The sequence below is a fragment of the Rissa tridactyla genome, chromosome 11 (assembly GCF_028500815.1).
Source record: "Rissa tridactyla isolate bRisTri1 chromosome 11, bRisTri1.patW.cur.20221130, whole genome shotgun sequence".
NCBI classification, from domain to species: domain Eukaryota; kingdom Metazoa; phylum Chordata; class Aves; order Charadriiformes; family Laridae; genus Rissa; species Rissa tridactyla.
The window spans coordinates 9,710,029-9,730,099 of record NC_071476.1 but is presented as its reverse complement, the minus strand read 5'-3'; the positions used below and the strand labels follow the sequence as shown (position 1 = coordinate 9,730,099).

At 52.4% G+C, this 20,071-nt stretch overlaps 1 protein-coding gene across 2 annotated transcripts in view; it reads right to left on the bottom strand.

Moving 5' to 3' along the window:
• ARHGAP26 (Rho GTPase activating protein 26) overlaps window positions 1–20,071 on the bottom strand; it is a 149,189-nt gene that overhangs the window by 59,774 nt on the left and 69,344 nt on the right. For both annotated transcript variants that reach the window (XM_054217059.1, XM_054217060.1), the window contains exons 13-17: window positions 16,777–16,842; window positions 15,318–15,392; window positions 7,353–7,440; window positions 6,163–6,221; window positions 5,123–5,228 (exon numbers count right to left, since the gene is read on the bottom strand). In XM_054217059.1, the coding sequence (XP_054073034.1) occupies window positions 5,123–5,228; window positions 6,163–6,221; window positions 7,353–7,440; window positions 15,318–15,392; window positions 16,777–16,842 (394 nt within the window). The remainder of the gene's footprint in view (window positions 1–5,122; window positions 5,229–6,162; window positions 6,222–7,352; window positions 7,441–15,317; window positions 15,393–16,776; window positions 16,843–20,071) is intronic.

Sequence of the window (20,071 nt, the reverse complement as noted above, 5' to 3'; positions counted from 1 at the left end):
GGAGGACCACGGCCTGGCCCAGCCAGGCGAGGTCAGAGAGCTCTCTCGCTATTTTCTTTTGGCAGCCAAATCAGGCGAGGAGCATATGAGAGAAGTGCATCTCAGAGGCCTCAGAGGCTAGCGGAAATTTCCAGAATGTCCTGGACAAGAATGACTTACTGGAAGTAATACATAAATCAAGCAAATGAATAGTTACCAGACAGCAGCATAAACAGCTGCCACGGGGATGAAATCAGACCTGCTGTGCCAAGAGGCGTCAGCCTCCTCGCCTGCTGCACCTTCGGGGGGAAACGGGGAAAACAACCCAAGGAAAAGCAGATTTCTGGGGAAGCAGCCACCCCGAGCCCTGCCCAGGTGTCTCGGTGGGTTTCCCTAAGCCACCGGGCACAGAGCACCCCAAGGCAAGCGCCGGCCACAGCGGGGACCCCAGCTCCCAGGGGCTCTGCGCGGGCAGCACAGCCCAGGGAGCACACGCGGGGCTGCCAAGGACGGCACTGCTCCACGCGAAGCAAAACAAGCGCTGGGTTGTATTTTTAGGCAGAAGACCTGGAGGGTTTTTTTCCTTCTTCTTCTTCTTTGCCAACACTCTCTCGTTCAGCAGAGCCCTCCGGAACGCCCCGCGGGCAGCCCCTGCCCCGTCCGGCCCAGGGACCCTAACGGAGGGTGGCTTTTGCCAGATCTCTGGGCCGAGGCCGATAGCAGCCGCCCTGCAGAGCCCATGGAAACCATCCGCACCGATAACTGGAAAACAATTTGTGCTAGAGATAGCAATCACTATCATGTTGGTTAAAACACGTAAACTAGAAAACACCACCGCAGCAAAAACAAAGGGAACTAGTCACTGCTGGCCAGGCCACAGCTGTGAATGATTAAAGATAATTAATTCTGCTAAATACACGTACACACATTTCTTCTGCAGCCTCCTTAATTGTTTTGACCTTTTGCCAGGAGAGGAGCGGACACGCAGTCAGGGACAGCCCTGCTCCTCGTGGGCTGCGTGGAGCGGCAGTGGCGGGGACGCGGAGGGATGCTGAGCAGGATGGGAGGCGATGCCGAGCAGGATGGGAAGCGATGCCGAGCAGGGACAGGGAGTGATGCCGAGCGGGATGGGAAGCGATGCCAAATGGGGACAGGCTCAGGAACCCCACTGCGGGGTGCACAACCACAGCACCACCTGCGCCAGAGAGCCTGGATCTCACCGCTGCAAGAACAAAGCAAAGCTCAGATGTCAAATTATGTCCCTGCAAAAAAAAAAAAAAAAAAAAAAAAATTCCTAAATTCTTGAAAGATAATCAGAGCAAAATCCTCCGGCTCTGCACCTCCAAAGCACGTATTACTTAAAGCACATTAAACGGGAAGAAAAAGACAGAGATGATATCACAGCTCCACTAACAAAAATGGCAATTTTCTGCAACCAGCTCCGCTGCCGGCAGCACACCCGCAGCACCACGCGCCTCCGCCGCGCCTTGAACTGCTTTAACTTACTTGGCAGGGAAAAAAAAAAATAAAAATGGTTTAACCAGAGCCGGCACATTCTATTGATAAAAAAAGCATTTGAAACTCCAGTGTAGCCGTTCTTGGAGATAGGTGCTGGGCCAAAAGGAGATATCTGCAGGAAAACAGCTCAGAAGCATGCGAGCGGGAGTGTGTTGCTAGGTGACGTGCTGTGGGACAGCCTGCTGCACCCGAGGTGCTCCGCAGCACCGAGGAAGTATTGTTTTCCTCTTTTCCCAACTAGAAACAGCGGGGGAAAAAAATTCCCAGAATACAAAGAGAAAACCTTGAAGACAGCATGAGGAGCCCTGTGCCATGCTGGCCACAAACCGCTCAAAAATGATGCTGGAAAAGGCGTTTGGGAGAGCGGGGAGTGTGCGGCGGCGAGGGGCAGCGTCACGGCCACGCACTCGGGTCCCACGCACGCTCACACTGCGAGCGAGCCACGTCTCCTGGCAGCAGGTCTTCATGCAGCTTTTTTAAAAGTGTGTTTCTTATTTTCAAAGCCAGGGATGAGGAGCACTCTCACCAGCCATCCCCTGCAAACATTAAAGCTGCAAGGAGTAAGAGACTGACTAAGCAATAGCCACTCTGGCAACTAAAGAGGCACAAGGAACAGGAGAAGAAACGTGCCAGTTTGCCTTGCAGTTCTTTGAAAGACACGGGCTATTCTGGCCTGAGACATGAGAAACCAGGCAGTTTTTAAGATGACCAGACTCTCCCTAACTTCAGTTGCCACATCCTCAGACATGCCTGTTGGCAGGGCCAGTGGATGCGGGCACGGGGCTTACTGGGACAGTCCGGACTGCGGGTGTTCAGGCTTTTCTGCAGAAATCCCCTTGGAAAAACACCAGAACAAAGAGATCTCCTCTCTTTCAGGAACAGTAAATCACTGCTGGGTTTATCACAGGAATCCTGACAGCGTGAACATGTCCCAAGAAGGAAAATTAAAGGTTTCACCTACTCATGGGTCAAAGAATAACATCATAATAGCAAGTTTCACTGGAACTGGGGTCTGCAGAGCAGAGGAGAACATTTGCAGCATTACATTCCTGACGCAGGAGCACGGACAGGGATTGCTCACGCTCTGTATTTCACAGTGGATAATTGCCTGGACACCTGAACATGAGACAGGAGGCAGTGCAAATGGGCTTAGAGATATAGCAAGAGGCAGAAATCAACTTCATTTGCTATTTATACACCGCCCTCCCTCCCCCCTGCCTCTGCCTGTCCCCAGGATCTGTCCTCCCCCCACCTCCAGCTCTCCTTGATGCACCCTGGGAGCAGCAGCGCTTTCCCGGGAGCCGGTGGGACCCCGAGGGCTCAAGCCCCTCTCGCCGCATGCCAGGTTGCCGGGGGCACCCAGCCGCCATGGGAAACCCAGCACATTTCCCCTCCTCTGCTGTGCAGAAGGAAGGGCACCACTCAGCCACCTCAGAGGCACTTGTTCTGGCTCATATTTAATTTGTGCTAATAATTGCCATTTTTTAATGTACCAGCTGTATTAGGGGGATTTTATTACTGTTATTAACAGCAGCCCCATGCCACGCAAGGAGCCTCGTGTCCCTTTTCAGTAAGCAACGGAGAACACACAAACCAAAAACCCAGGAGATGTCAGAGAACATGGGACAGACTCGCTCTATTTGACTGCTAGAGACTGACTCCTGCTTTTAGTGTAAGAGATCTCCACAGTAATACTGTGAGAAATACTTTTTTAGCTCATCTGATAAAAATGCAAATCTTGATTATTCATACATTACTTAAAATAAAAAAAAAAATTAAAAAAACCCCACCAGAACCAGATGAGGCAATCCCCTCTGAGAAGTGCAGCCCAGCTTGGCACGGCCGGGAAGGGGCCCCACAGTTTTGCCTGTGTTGTCTCTGGACGCCCTGCTCTCGGCTGCCCTCACCGGGGACGGGGCAGCACCCAAACCCCACCGGTCCCCACCCCAGAGCATCCCCTTTCCCCGCAACAGCCAGGGCCTGTCCTTTCTGCCACACTCTCCCTCCCTCCAAACATCTGCTGCAGATGTGACGCTTTATCTCCACCACAACATCTTTAATCCGGCCTTATGGCACCGCTGCCTTGAGTGGTTCATTGACCGGAGCCGCAGCAACGAGTCCCAGACCAGGCTGCCCTCCTGGTGCTCCTGGAACAAGGTCCTCCTCACCAGGTGGCCCTGCAGCACAAGGCGGGAGAGCCGGGGCTGCAGGACGGACACAGAAGGGATGCGGGAGAACCCCTGCCTGGGGCTGGCTGTTCCTCTACCCCCGCAGCCCAGCATCCCCTGGGAGCAGCACCCGCATCCCCCTGGGAGCAGCACAGGGACCAGGACAGCTTCTGCAGGGCAACGAGCTCAGCAGAGCAGGCTCTGGCTCCTCGGCTTCCTGCCTTTCTCTGAGATAATTTTTTTCCCATTAAATAACCACTACGAGCTGTTTCTCTTCCTAATATAGCACGCACCGCTACGCTCATTGTTTGTTTTGTGTTTTGTTTTAGTTCCTTCCCTACTAAAGCAGCATGAAACCCATTGTATTACCTGCCTCCCCTCTCCATGTCTCCCACTCAAACACCACTGGGTTTTCCTTTAAATGAAAAGCACTTAAGCAGTGATGAGATTCCTCACGCATATTTGGCCGAGGGGAGTACCTGGAACCACCTGGCCCTTGGCTTGAGCCTGTAAATGCAGAAGGTTTTGAAACCGAGATCTAAACCAGCCCTTTGGATTTTAACAGCCTTGCCGGGGAGTCCATGGAACAGATACAAACCCATGTCATAAGAAAGCATCTGGAGTAATTTTTAAGCCTATTTCAAGTATCATTTGTTATTTTTTCTCTTAAACGGATAACTTCAGGTTCTCCCAGACCTTCTTCTAAACAGTTATGCCGATTAACTCATTCCCCAGGTTTCCAAGCCCTGCCTCATCCCTCCTGCTCACGCAGTGCCATGGGGAACAGCGAGGGCAGGTACGACCCCGCAGCCTTGAGGCTGGCACAAACACCTGACAATGCTTTCACTTTTTTAAACACTAATCAAAGGTTTCCATGGGAACCTGCAGGAGCAGGAAGAAGATGGGAAATTATAGGTCAGCTCTATCGCTGAAAGAAAAAAAAAATATTCAATTCCTTTGCCCTCGAAAAGTTTCAAGGTGACCTGCAAGTACTGATTAATCAGGTTGCATAAAGGCGGAAAATACGCCCGAGAGCAGTCTGATATTTAACAAAGAAATAGCTTTTAGTCCTTTAATACTAGGCTTGCTCTGAAACCCAGTGAGGAGCTTAACCTCTGCTCTGCCTTCTGGATAGCCAAACCCCATTACCACACCATGTTCCCAGTAGCGTCTGGGTTCCCCCTGCCGCCGCGGGGCCAGGGCACGGCTGCAGAGGCAGGGGAGGGCAGGGACGGGGGGCAGCGGGAGAGCCCCCTCCCTCCTTCCCACCCTCCCTCCCTCCCGCCCCGCTCCGTCGGCCAGCCCTCGCTTCACTCACACGCGGGTTTCCAGTTACTCGCCAACCAGATATGACTCAACACCGCACGCGCACACACACACAAGGAAACTTTTCTACCACTATTAACTTTCAGAGGAAGTGGAAAAAAGAGAGAAAAACATATCAGTCATAAACGTACTTTGCCAAGTGGTTCATGAGCAAGTGCAGCATCTGCCTGTTTTTCTCCGGGAGCCGATGAACGAGGCTGTGGATCTCTGACACCCTGGACTCCTGATTCTCCAGTTCTGCGTTGGAAACAGAAGATGATTTATCTCTGCATCAGGGGGTTACTCTGGAAAGAGGCATTCATTCAGGCCCGAACACTAACACCGACAGACATCCTAGGGACCTGCTCCACCCTGCACCCAGACACGCTGCGGATTCTCTCCACAGCACTTTTCCTTTCTACCAACTCCAACCAGTTCCTTCCAAAAGAAAGAAACTAAGGGGCTGAACCAGCGAGCTGAGGGCAGATGCCAGCTGCGCGGAAAGGCAGTTGTGCCCAGGGAAGGGGCTGGCTGTAACCACAGTGTTTCTGTGATTCCAGCAGCGGGAACATCAACATGTTCCAGTTCAGTGTGTTCCCAAGCACCGTCAGGATGAGCCCAGCACAGTGCCCAGCCAGGCCGGGGCGTCTGCTCCTCAACAGGCTGGTGGGGTCCACAGGTGCCCCGACAGCCTAAGCGGGAGCCATTCAAGGAGGCCACCACCGATGTGGCCACGGACCACATAAGCCCTGCCGAGCCCCTGCTCCCACCCGCGTGCGCACGGGCTGGACGGATGCCAACAGAGAGTTACCTGCTACAAAGCACCTTCCCAAGGCAGTGAAAGGAAAGCGGCACAGACGTCTGAACCGCAACTGATCTCATCAAAACACCGGAGGTGGTTTTTGATCAACGGCCTCTCTCTTTTTGGCAGGTGATGGTCAGAATAAGACAGAGCTGCAGCAGCAGCTCCTGCCCGCAGCCAGCTCTCCGCTCCCCGGCACCATCTGCCTTTCCTTTTCATCTGGTTAAGCCCCAAACAACAACATGCCCCTTGTCTCCCAGTTCTTATCCTACTTTCCGGGACTTAAGAACAGGGAGGTTGGTGGGGAAGCAGCAGGGCAGAGGTTATGCTCAGTTACTTGCAAATTATGTTCCTTTTTCAGACCGGTGCCATAAACATCAACAAACTCACTTGCTGCTTTGATGAAGCTCCTTTGAAATTGATACATCATGAGCGGCCCCGGAAGCATTCTGGAAGATAAAAAGGTAACACGCACAAAACACATCTCAGTAACACAATCCACAGAAATAAAGCTTTACCCTTACCATAAATTCAGCTCCATTTTTAAAAGCACAGAATCGAGCAATAACAATTCAAATTAATTACCCCCATCAGAAGGAATAAGATCTATTGAATTACCTTTGATTTATTCTTCCTCCCTTTTCTGCACCACACTAAATTAATTTTTAATTTTAGCATTCCTTTAGTAACACAGAGTTTCGGTACATTAGTGAGCCCACGATTTCCAAATAAGTTTAAAAATAAATTAAAAAGAGAAACAAGCCTAGTCATAAAAATTTCACAGTCACCATTCCCATTAAATTCCCCATTCTCCCCTCCCACCTCCACATCCTTCAATGGGACATCTCGGTGCTGCCGACATTCTTCATCGCTTTGCAAACAGTTCAAACTCTGGAGCAAAGGTTGCCAATCATGCAAAATTATGTAGCATTTTGTGATTTTCTAGGCTGAGATCCACCAAGCTAATTATACTCATTGCCCTAATTGGATTTAGCCTCTCTCTCGTGCTCTCCCACTCTCTCTCCCAAGTAAAACCCAATGCACAGAACAGCAGCAGCAAGCAAGAAGCTGCTGTCGCGACAGGTAGAAGCATGTTGTGGGTAATAAGATGCTGACGGCTGCCAACAAACGAGCTCTTTGGGAAGATAATCCCCGACGATAACGGCATCGACTGGCATACAGAAGTCACCACCGCAGTAAAGCTCGGCACCTGGTTCTGAAAAAGCACTACGGCCCCAGCGCTTCGAGGAGCTCCGCGCTCACCTCCTGCCACGCGCTCAATAGGTGGAAGCCCACTGGGAAAAGCTTAGGGAAAAACTTAAATCAAGGCAGGGGACGTAAGAACAAGCTTTTAAAATCACAAAACATGCATCTGACAGAGAGCTGATGGTGTTCCCCAGATCCTATTCAAATATGCTGGCGGGTCAAGGGAAAAGCCAGAATAAATTTTCCAAGAGCAGTTTCTTCTTTGTTTCTATTGAAGTGCTATTGTCAAGGATCTGCAGTAACAGGCAGTAACAGCCCAGAGCATCACCGAATCCACCTGAAGCCCCAGGACAGATGAGTCTTTTCTGCCTTACCTCAGGTAAGTTTTCAGTGCACTGGTGATGGTCTTTATCTCCCACTCGGCACAGATCTCTGTTTCTGTTTCTGTGGCTGTTTTGGGATCTAAGGAAAACGACAAAAAAGAAAAAAAAGTGAACCAAAGTGAAGATAATAGCAGCTCACACCAGCTCACCAGCTCAGCTGTAGGGGAGACCATCACATCCCCGTTTATTTGCTATTCCCCAGCCCGGTAACCACAAGCTGGTCCCCAACAGCCGCTTCTGCAGGGAAGCAGAGTTCATTACACGAGATGGGCCACGCTCAGTTCCACGGGTCGAGAAACAAGAAAAGAAAAACATTAATCACAAGCAATGAGCTTGACAGTTTGACTCAAAGCATGACATTACACAGGGCACGGGAAACTGGTGTTCAGCGACAGTGGTGACAGAGCAGGGCACAAACATAACATGGACCCAGGACTCATCAGAAAATCCCAGCCCCACATAGGCTGCAAGGCGTTGCCACAGCCTAAACCAACATGAGAGACAGCAGCAACAGTGGCACGGCCTCTGTGGCAGGCAGCAGGATAGACGGGGTGGCAGCAGCAGGAGCCCTGCCCGGGTGTGTGGGGGGACAGGAGGTGGCTTGTTCTCCTGCCCAAGGTGGGGAAGAGCCCCTGGAGCCGCTCAACCCGCTGTGGAGGGGGTGGGAAGACAGCTCCAGGAACGTGCCACCTGGGGACAGCCCCGGGCACCGAGACCCTCTTCCCACCGATGCCAAGCAGGCGTTTGCTCCATCCACGCCCCCGCTGAGCCTCCAGTGCAGCCGAACCCCCAGTTACTGTCCAACGGCGACACTGGGCTCGCTCCCACCCCGCATCCTTGGAGCCATTTCCTGAACCGCGTATCCTCCCCAGCAGAAGGAAGAGGTCCCCTCCAGAGGAGAGGCAGAGCCAGGTCCCCGCAGCAGCCGCAGGCTGCAGGATGGGCTGCTCCAGGCTCTGCAGAGACGTCGGCGTTTGCGTCTCCCGGCTGCTTTTGACAGCATGAGGCAGTTCGGGGCCACCACATGGAGTGTTACTGACCTGCAGGAAAGGTGCGACGCTGGGTCACACTTTGTAATGGCCTGACGCAACCTTTGACACGAGACCCTGGAGGACATGGGCAGGAGCATCCCGAAACCACAGGACGCTCTCCCAGAGCCAGGCAGAGGGGAGCAGGATAGCTCCTGAGGCAGCCCTGGAGCGTGTCCAACCCAGCAAAGGTCAAACAGCACCACAGGGCACGCGGTGGGTCTGATGGCAGTGAGATGCCACAAGCGCAGTGCCACGCACAGGCTCAGCCAGCCCTTCCTGGCACTCGGCATCAGCAGAGAGCAGCTCTCCTGGACGCGGTTCGGTGCGAGGGGCCCGGGACCAGCTCAGCACCTCTACATCTCACTGCGCTTCCAGCCCCTGGCACCGTTCTGTGGGAGCCAGACATCCGCACAGCCATGATGCCAACCTGCCCAGAGGAAATCCAGTCCCATCACCAGTAACTGCCCGTGTGCCGGCCCCGCGTCCTGCCATGCTCTCAGTGCTCGTACCGAGGGGGTTCGGCACCCCGGCACTGCCCGCCCGTACCCCACACCCCACCTCTGCCCAGGGATTCACGGCACCAGCTCGCAGGTCCCACGGGAACCTTGGTGCCCACCCTCCAGTTTCCAGCTCTGCGCAGTGCGAGTGTCTGGGGCCAGGGAGCCTCCAAACCACCCCTATTTTTATTGTTGATTATTGCAGCGTACTTTTCTCCATTTCCTCCAGGGCCTTCCTTTCCTTTCTGCATTTTTTTCCCCCCTCCTATCTTTCCTTTTAAAAATTCCTTTAAAGAAATACAAAAAACTGTGCAGCTGTTCTGGACGCTGTAAATAGGAGGCTGTGGACCAGCAGCCTGTTCCCTCCCGAGGCGGATCTGAACCCGCCGCCTGCAAACCGTGCTCGCAGGGATCTGCAGTTTTCTGCTTCTCCCTGCGTTCTGCAAACCACCGACCCAGGTCAGGAAGCCAGACTTGTTTGCACGAAGTTCCATAGTGAGATCAATAAGGCACTATTTTTACTGATTTTCTGTGAAAACGCCTTAATGCTTTGACAATAAAAGAGCCCTCAGGAAGCAGCGACCGCTCCCTTCTTCAGCACCTCCACCCACGCCGGGACCCTGCGCCACCGGGGCCGGAGCCGAGCTGGCCACACCGCGGGGCTCCTGGGTGACCACTGCCATCTGCACACCCGCCCCGAGCAGACACCAAGGCGGATGGAATCTTTCCTTATTTTTTTTTTTTTTTTTAAAAAGCTTTGCTGACAATTACAGCCAGTGAGCTCAAAAGCCACCATCAGCTCGGCGTTAAGTGGCCCAGCTGCAGATACTTCACGCACAGCGCCCAGGACCACGACTAACGATGGCGACGAAGCGAGGACCCCACGCCGCAGGCGGCTGCGGAGGAGGGATGAGCAGGGCACGAAAGTGCCCCGTTTGCAGGCGTGAGCACGTTGTTCCTCTCCTGCTGTGACGCTGCTTCACCAATGCACTTTGCTCACTCGCTCCTGGCATCTCTCAGCTGCTCCGCGGCTGAAGGCTTTGACCACACCGAGCTCCCGGTGAGCAGCACCTGGAAACACAGCGGGGATCCCGCTCCCAGCGAAATCCCTGGGAAGGCTCCGTGGGGACCTCGGGAGACGCGGCCGTGGGTCCTTTCAGTGAGAGGGCCGTGCCAAGCGTCCCTGGAGAGGCCGAGCAGGCGCAGAGAGGCGCTCACCGCCACCAAGGCCAAGCCTGACGCCAGATACAGCTGCCGACGCCATCTGGTCCCGCGGATGCAGCTCAGTGGGTATTTGTCTTCTCACAGACACGTATAATGCGCTTTTGAATTTTAAAGCGATAGGTAAGCATAGTGTAATTTTAAAACTAATTAAAAGAATGCACTGAATAAGAGTTAGGCTTTCCCTGAGGGCAAAGGGTTTATTTTAATTAAAAAAAAACATCAAGAGGAGTACTTGAAAAAGTAAACATTTAAGAAATGTATATTCACACAAAGATCACGTGTGTGTCACAGCAATCACACAAATGAACACCATCCCTCCTCGGCAATGCCACGGCAACTTCCTATTGCACTACCTTTTCAGGAGGCAATTTTAATAGATTAAAGATAAGCTTGGCATAGTTAAAAAAAAAAGCCAAACCAAAAGAAAAATAACCCTTTTTTAAAAAAAAACCTTTTTAATAGCAAGGCCTTCGCTGAAGTTGAACAAACAACTCAAGACTGGATGTCTTTTCAAAAGCTCATCCAGGAGTTCATAGGCACGATTCATTCACAAAGCACTAGGTGAAATTCTATGGGCGGTCTCATGGAAAGGCTGGGAGCAGTTAATCAGTTCTCCTTGACCTTCAAATTTATGAGTCTGCAAAAAGTTACTTTGCAGGTTACAGATGGAGCATCTGACTCCCCAGCCAGAGATGGCTGCAGCCAGCGCCACCACCAAGTTCTGCCTCCGCACAAGGACACGCTTCCACACAAACCTACGTAAATGCAAAACCCAGGTCGTAAAAGCACCCACAGGCCAAATTCAGTTAACCCTGAAGTTGCTCACTGCTGTAAATTGCTTATCTGATGTCTCTTAGCAGGTACGGAAAAGGCTGAAGTGAAAGGGTAAGGGGAAAGGGAGGGGAAACTGAACTTCCCCAAGCTTTTCATTCCAGCAGAGGCTGCAGAGAGCACTTTGCTCACCCACAGCACTGCCAGCCACGGCAGCATCACCCCCTTCCCCTTCTGCGTGGTCCCAAATGCTGCACAGGACACCGTCTCCCGCTCCCCCGGGCTGCGAGACCGAAGCGGGTTGTCATTTGCCACCTCACACGGGGGACATCTGAGGAAAGAAAAGGGAGCTGCAGCACCACAGGTCTAAATCAAGAAATTAGAACGTGCTTTTTTATGGCAGGATCAACATAGACACTTGGGGGTGGGGGAGAATCCACTCCCATTCCCAAAAAAATGGAGTTTGTTTTGCTGGTTTGCTTTTGTCCTGGAGGCAAACAGCAGCGTCGGGGACGGGGACCCTGTTCATCTCCGTGCCTTGGTCCCTGCAGAGCCCGGGTGATGGGACGGGTGCCACGGGGCAGGGACAGGCAGGAGGGAAGCCCAGGCTGACCAGACACCCCCAACCCCACACAGACCAGACACCCCCAACCCCACAGCCATGACGGAACCTCAGCAAGACACTCGCGTGCGATGCCAGGATGCTCCCTGAGGCACAGCCCCTGCCCAATGCCCTTTCTCAGGAACTTCTCCACCTGCTTCCTGGGGATGGAGAAAGCTGCTGCTGCCGTTAAGACAGCTGGTTTCAATTCCTCACCCATTTCTACATGGCAAGCAGAACCACCCCATCACCTGCTGTAATTCTCACCCCGGCTCGGGTGGCTCAAGAGATTTCCAAGGCAGCCAGAGGGCACGTTTCCCCCCAGCAGCGAGGGGCCACAGCAAGCCCCACTCACCAGCCCTTGTGGCTCCTGTTGGGAAGGAGCGAGAAGAGTGGATCAGACACTGTAACGCTCCACTCATCTTAGTGCTGGGTTTCAGTGGTGGATCTGCTGGTACAGCTGCTGTCCTGTATACAGCTACCAGAATAAAACCTTTCATGGGAGCTCCTACTGATAAAAGTTTGTTTATTTTTTGGGTTTTGTTCTCATTTTGATGGCGCATGGTGATGGTGAAGGCTAGGGAAAGGCAGCTTGCTCTGCCATGGATGGCCTGCCTCCCACCAGCCCTGCAGGAGGCCCATCTGGGAAGGACTCTGGATCAGGGAGGGGAGCCATGGGACGAGGGGGAACGGTTTTACACTGAAAGAGGGAAGATTTAGATTAGAGATTAGGAAGAATTTCTTGACTGTGAGGGTGGTGAGCCCCTGGCCCGGGTTGCCCAGAGAAGCTGTGGCTGCCCCATCCCTGGAGGGGTTCAAGGCCAGGTTGGACGGGGCTTGGAGCAACCTGGTGTGGTGGGAGGTGTCCCTGCCCAGGGCAGGGGGTGATCTTTAAGGTCCCTTCCAACCCAAACCATTCTATGATGTCCCACTTCACCCGGGTTTAGACAAAAACAAGCTGTTCTGCCCAAGCCCGGGACATGCGCTGCCCCCGACCTGGCTGCTGCCCACGGGAAGGCTGTGCCCTGGGTCAGCCGAGCGCAGTGCCAACCTCATGCGGAGACACCTTGTGCCAAAGGCCTTCCCAGCAGCGTCACTGACACCCGCCACTGCTCAAGGAAACTTGATCTTTTTGCCATTTAAACTGTATGTGAATCAGCAACGCTGCCCACATTCATTTCTAAATATAAGGGAAACCTGAAGTTGTAAGCACAATTTGGCTGCTCCGCTCAGGAGGGTTGGATCCGAACACGAGTGCTCAAGCAGAGTGGTGCCGCTGCCGGCAGGAGGTGTGAGCCGAGGGCAGCCCAGAACAGAAGGGGATTTGACAACGGACACGTTTCCATTTGACACCGGCTTTACAGACAGCCTAGGATTGTTGAAGATGATTTAATTGCTTGTGATTCAGAGAAAGAGTCACAGGTTTGCAAAGCGTCCTAGTGATCGACAGCATGGGAGGTCCCCAAAGCGGGTCCCACTTTCCGCACCCCCCCAGCCAGCCGAGCAGCAGCCCCTGGCATGTACTCGCCTCTGATGGGGCTTCCAGCCCCCAACAACTAAGGAAGACATGCCGGGACAAAGAAAAACCACCGGCGATATATCACTGCATTATGAGACACGAGGTCGACAGCTGAGTGGCTTCAGTCGCTGAGGAGATAATGGCTGCTGGATGGTGTCCAAAACTTTGAATCCCTCCCAGCTCCAGAGAGCTCTTAAACCAAGCAAGTTCTGCCATCTGTCATGGCCCCGCCGCCTCGACCCAGAGCTGACGCAGCCTGAGACCGCCCTTGCGAGAAGCAAAGAGGACCTGTTGCTCTGCAGCCTGTGAGATGATGCACGCCGGCACGAAAAGCACGAGCAGAGGACCCGGCGTGTCCGACCTGCTGCGCCCCGGGGCACCCAATCCCCAGCCTATTTTTATCAGTGGTCAGCAATGCTCTTTAACCGATGCTCTAACGCAATAGTGCCAACTGTGCATCCCATGAGACAGCTCTGGCTTATCTGCTGTACTTGGGTGGCTAGCAGGACATACTCACATGCCCCAGAACCTATGCCAAACTTTTGCTAATAAAAGAGAAAGAGTCAGTCACCAGCTCTTGTGACTGCAGTGAACTTTCCAAATGCCAGAGCAAAACCGGTGCAGAGAGGTCCCCTTGCGTCAGCCTCTGATTTAGAACCTTACCCTTCTGTTTCCTAATTATCCCTAGATTGTCAATTTTGCATAGGTTAACGCTGACACCTGTAACAGCCACCATGGGCTTTGCTCAGGGAACATCTTAATGGTGGGAAAAGGGGGGATCGGAAGAGGAGAAGGAAAGATGTTGAAAGTGCAACACAACGGATTAAAACTCTTTACAAGGAGAAATACAGAGAAAGGAGCACTGGCGTTTTCTGAAGGCAAGGAAAAGGAAGTCACGTTGCAAAGGAATGATACTAAGCGAACGGAAAGAGGAAGAAGATGACAAATGTCACTCATTTCCCCCAAGGAGTTGCAAACACGTTCACAAGGGCACTAACAAATTGTTACGCATTTGTTTCCTCATTACTACACCTATTTCATATGTGGTTTTGGCAAGTCTGAGAAGCATGAGCTGAGGCTGGTGGAGGGCAGCTGCTGCTGCTCCAACCAAACTGTGTGTTCTCTCAAAATTGTTCTTCAAAGGTCCATCTCATGCGTGTCCAGACAGACAGACTGCCGCAGGGCTGCAGCTGGGGATGGAAATGCCACCTGATAGCTTCGGGCATGTAACAGTCCATTTGGTCACACACAGCCATAGCCAATCCCAGCACCAGCCTGGACCCCAGAGAAGGACACAGGGAGCAGGGAGGTTCTGCTGGAGGGGCGAAGGCCCGGGAAGGTCGTGAAAAGACCAAAGAGGGGAACAGCTCACATTTCTTTTTGGGTCAATTACAACCCCTGGGCAATAGCTGACACAGAAGCTGGCCTGGGTCTCCAACACAGACCAACAAGCATGACCCAACACAGGGCTTTACACGGCTATGGGATGATGGGAACCCAACACCACCAACAAGGAACCGTTCCAGGAAAAGTCAGCCGTAGTGGTCTCAGACCTGCACCAGGAACAACTACCAGCTCACTGACAATCACAAGACCCGTTTGCTCCTACATGTTTTCGTGTTCTGATTAGGGAATGCTGGTTCGGGACACAAAGGCACTTGTAGCAAACACCACAGCCTCTCTCTTGCCATCATACCATCTTCTGAGCGCTGCTGGGCAGCTGCAGGGTGGCTGCACAGGGTAGCCAGTGCTCAAAGGAGCCCCACCACGTCAACACCCAGCTCTGCCGTGGTGTGACCCCACACCTTCTCTCCTCCTGAGCACCCAGAACCATCGGACCTGATGCCTCCGGCACGAGGGAAACGCATGCTTGAAAGGTCTGGGCAAGACCGTGTTAAGTCAGGCACAAGACGGTCCAAGGGGAAAGTAAGAAGAGGGCAGCATGCAACACACAAGAGAAAATAATTAAGAAGTATTCTGGAAACAACGTGGCAGGTAGGAGATTAAAAACCAAAGCTTTCAGCTATTTCTTTGAAGATTTTAGTTTGCATTTGGGAAGGCTGCCAAAATTCGTAGCGCATGTGAGCAGGACACCAGTGACTGCACCAGAAGACGTTTTAAAGCAATGTCCTACATGAGTCCTACCTTAGCAACCTGCCAGTGGTGCCCCGGGACCTCCCAGCCTCTAACAGCATGTGGCCCTAAGAGCACATTCACCACGATTAGGTACCCCGACGAGAGCCTCCATTCTCGGCTGGCAAGACTTCAAAGCAGCACAATCTACTTGCCTTTAACAAAATACAAGATACTTACCCATTAATACACTCAACAGCTTTTGAACTCTAGAGTTTACTCCAACGATTCGGTAGAGCCCTTGCTCATTGATCCCTAGGAAAAACAAAGAGCTTATTAGGAGAACGTCAAAAGAGCTACTGACATTTCTTTCATTTCTTTGGCTTCTCTAATAGCAAAAATAATTAAACCCTCTCACCAAGTACATACAAAATTACAGAGGAGGGTAAAATTTGATTTTGATGTCAGGGCTTTCATGTATTGATTAGAAGTCCTAACCCCCAACTAGCTCAGTAATAAAAGATCCAAGGACATCTTTCCCCCACACCACTACCAGTGAGGGAGCATGGCTGCACCATGAAGGATCTGCACCGTACATACAACACAACGGGCAGTTTTAGAAAATTTTACTGTGCCAAGTTCTTCAGGTTGAGGTCTGGGACTTTTGCGTGTTCTTCATACAAGAAGCAATGAGAACCAAACGACTTGCTAGGACAGAGAGCAGCCAAAGGACTGCTTTGTGGTGGTGACAGAAGCCCCTCCCACCAGGGCACCCTAGGTTGGCTGTGCTGCTGCACCTCCTGGCTGGAGCTCTCCGAACTCTCCCCAGGAACTGCACTGGCCTTGTTTGGTCTCAACTACCCACTACCCATTTGTTTCTTTTTCCCTTTTTTTTTTTTTTTTTTTTTAAATTCATTTGCTCCCATATGACTTTTAAACCATGACCTGGATATCACAGAGAGCTGTGGCAAGCATGAAAATCTCTGAGTATTCCCCTTCCTGTGGGACACTGCGGAAGCCCAGGAGCTCCCAGGCGTTCCTTTGCTCAAGACAGCAGTTTCTGCACTGCTGCCAGTATTACAGGGGAAAACATCACGTTTGAATAGCCCTATGGGCAGGAGGAAGACCCCAGTGAAGGAATATGGGCAGCAATGTTGCCAGCTCAGAGCCCTGCTCAGCCCAAAGTTTTCTGCGGGGCCTCTTTCTTACCTCGTGCAGGCACCAGCACGCTCAGAAACCATGTGAGCACCAGACCCGTATTTCACTGTGCGGGGGCTCAGGCGCTAACAAGCCAGCCCGTCTGTATATAAATAGTCTTTGCAAGAGATTTAGGGGAAGGATTGAAACCCGGATCTGTTTGTTGTCCCACAGGAGAGGAAGTGGTTTGCAGTGGTACCGCACGAAGGGATGTTCACATGAAGCGCCCAGCTTTGGTCCCTTCCCCCAGCTTGCACGTCTAGGGCGTTATTCCCCAACTCTGCCCCTGAGATTTGCTGAGCCCCTGCTAACCCCGGCCACAGGGCAAGCGCGTGTCTCGGCAAAGGCGTCTGCCTGAGCATATTACAGGGTTCCTCTGATGTGGGTCTCCGAGGCTTAATGAATCATTTTTGTTGATGAAAAGAGCAGGTAAGCTATTGCTCCGCTACAAACAGCTGCAAGACCAGTCCCCAAAACAAGACCATCTGGTGAACTGTGCTACCTCTCGTTTCGACAGCATGGATGCATTTCTTGATAATGCTGAAGCCGATATTATCCAACTGGGCAGCTGAAAGGGAAGAGAAGAGAGAAGTGATAAACACCTAGCAGAGGGACAGCTTCACACTGAGCGCAACACTCATCCCGCAGTCGTCGCCGACATTCACAGCAATGCTGTACTGCTCCTCAAACAAGGTGGGGAGGAAGGAGAAGGAGACAAATTAGGTGTTCACGGAGGAAAGGCACAAGTACAGTAGCTTGTACCAGGTGTAACCCAGGCAAGCGCAGAACGCTAATCCATCATTCAGCCTCCGCATCCCTCTGAACCAGCACCTCCCACACCCGCCGAGCGGCAGAGCCCCGGGCTCTGTCAGAGATTTAGATCTGCAGTTGGTCAAAGTATTAATTTAGGATCAAGGTGAGACAACCCGAAGAGACCTTTGTCTGGGAAGCTGACACTAGGTTGCTTGGAAAAAACAGGAATCATGTTTATTTTTGACACAACAAAACCTTGCAACTGCACAGGAGGCAGCTTGTTTGACGAGTCCCTGGTAATTCCTATAAATCCTTTCAGCTCTCCACCCAGCTAACAAAGCCATCTGTGAGCTGGAGAGATGCCTTCATCTCCAGGCCATCTCCATCACCTCTCGCTGGGGACCACTTGTGTGTCTGGGGTACAGGACCGACCTCCCAGGCTTTGCCGGGGAAGCGCAGCGGGGGCCGCCAGTGCCTTGCATTTCTTCTCGGGGCTTTTTAGGTGGTTTTGTGCAGACGTAGGTTTTTTCAAGGACAAGCCATATGACAGGTCAGAGCACTGAAAAGTTACAGTAAAAGGAGAACTGGGAAAGAAACAAGTGGAAGCAAAAAGCAGGAGATAAATGTCAGCAGCAACTGTGAAGGAAAACGGAGTAAAGAAATCAAAAGAAAGGTGAAAGCGTAGAGGTAAAAAAGTAACACAAAAAGGAGAGAGCTGACAACACGTCGCGGTGGAAGAGCAACAGGAACTGGGAGATGGGAATGAATTTTGTGTCATACCTCTGCCCAAAGCATCTCCTGTGCCCAGCGGGAGGGGACCTGTCCCCAGGGAGCCAGCCAGTGCCAGCACTAGCCCCCAGCAGTGCCTGTGCCCTGCCTGTCCCCTGCCTGCGCCACGCTTCAGGCAGACACTCCGGCCCCCCTGGCAATGCAAAAGCCCGGCTAAACAATATTGTCTCATGAACCCTATACGTTACATCCCATTTACCCTCACTCTATGCAGACGTGCACAATTCAAGAACAGCCCCGTCTTTTATTAGCACAAATGAAATATTTATTTGGTGCAAATTAGGATGTCCTGAAGGCAGCTGACTCTGCCTGAGAGCAAGATCTAAAACATTTGTGTTAATGGAATGTAAAACTCAATTAACTCATGCCATTGCAGGCTTTCATATTTAATTTCAAGAAATTACTAATATGTGGATCCAAATACCTGCTGCAAGAATTTATCCCTTAGTCAGCTTTCTACCACCGCGTGGAAAACACTGCCTGCAGACAGCTATTTGTTAAGAAAAATTACTTTCTCCCTGTATAAGGCTTTAGGAAACCCTTCATATGGCAGAAGCCCCAGAGAGAGGGGGGTGCAAAGTGCCCCCAAGCCCCGGGGCTGGGATGAGCACCCTGGGAAGACGCCCGCCTCTCCCCTCCTGCCACCTCCAGCAAAAACCTTTCGCCCTGACTGGCCCCGGAGCTGCCAGGGATGCATCTGCCCCTGCCACCATCCCGGCTCCCACAGCAGCACAGACCCCGCAGGCAGGAGGAGCATCACCAGGGACTGGGGTGGAGCCCACTCCCCACTGCCACATGGAAGGTGGGGGATTTTCCCAACCATGCTTGACAGAGAATCATAGAACCATAGAATGGTTAGAGTTGGAAGGGACCTTAAAGCCCATCCAGTGCCCTGGGCAGGGACACCTCCCACCACACCAGGTTGCTCCAAGCCCCGTCCAACCTGGCCTTGAACCCCTCCAGGGATGGGGCAGCCACAGCTCCTCTGGGCAACCTGGGCCAGGGGCTCACCACCCTCACAGCAAAGAATTTCTTCCTGAGATCTCATCTAAATCTCCCCTCTTTCAGTTTAAAACCATTCCCCCTCGTCCCATGGCTCCCCTTCCTGCTCCAGAGTCCCTCCCCAGCTTTCCTGGAGCCCCTTGAGGGACTGGAAGGGGCTCCAAGGTCTCCCCGGAGCCTTCTCTTCTCCAGGCTGAACCCCCCCAGCTCTCTCAGCCTGTCCTCACAGCAGAGGGGCTCATACAGCATGACTGCTGACAACACGGCTGCACGGTTTAAGATGTTGAGCTCCAGAAGGCAGAAAAGGCATAGTGTTAGCTTAAAAGCAGGTGACTTCACGTCTGCACAGACTTGAGGGAACGCCGTATTGTAAAAGCCACAAAACTGCATTTTATCGAGAGTACAGCCCAGGGCCAGCAGTGTCCTCACAGCAAGGCACGTGCAATTTTACTCCTTTGCATTCCCCCTGTTCACATCATTTATTTAAACATAGATTCACTGCTGGACCATAATAAGCTCCCAGCTCACTGGCTGCCTATGGCTTGCAGGGCACAGTCCCTCACTAATCACTTGTTTTGAGTTCTCTGCTGGTGGTGTTTCTTGTGTGATGAATGGCACAAGAACCTGAAACAGTGAAACAGTAAAACAGCTCTATTATATTTTTCTGGGCAAGCACACTGAAGTGCTGAGCCAACATAAGCACACAAGTTGCAGGATGCTTGTGCCATAGGATGTGCGAATATCCAGAAGCTCCAGGGCCCTTTGCAAGGCTCGGGGCCGGGGGGGGGGGCTCTCCAGCACCGCTCCCAACCACTCCAAGCACGGACGCAGCATAAAACCAATGCGTCATCGATCAGTGGGGCGCAGCTTACCGTACCCCAGATCACTGACAAACACAGGCATGGGGTACCTGAGAAGCAGGAAAACACACCAAAAGGGTGTAGAAACCCTTTTGCGCAGGCAAACCCAGTTCAGCAGGTCTTATTCGCCTTGGCTTAGTACTGGCCATAACGCGGATGTTTCGGTACCTCTGCACAGTGCTGTCCAGCCAACACGGTTCACCATTGCAGGCTCTGCCATGCATTTTTAAGTGCCAACCTATTCCGTAAACCAGCAGTTTTCCCCCGGGCCCTCGCGTGTTTGAACATGAGCAGAAGACACCTACAAGTGCGTACCCTGCCCCTGCAGACTCCGGCACCCACCGCTCAGCAAGAGCTTGGGGCCGCACCTTTCCGCAGTGCTCGCGTCGCAGA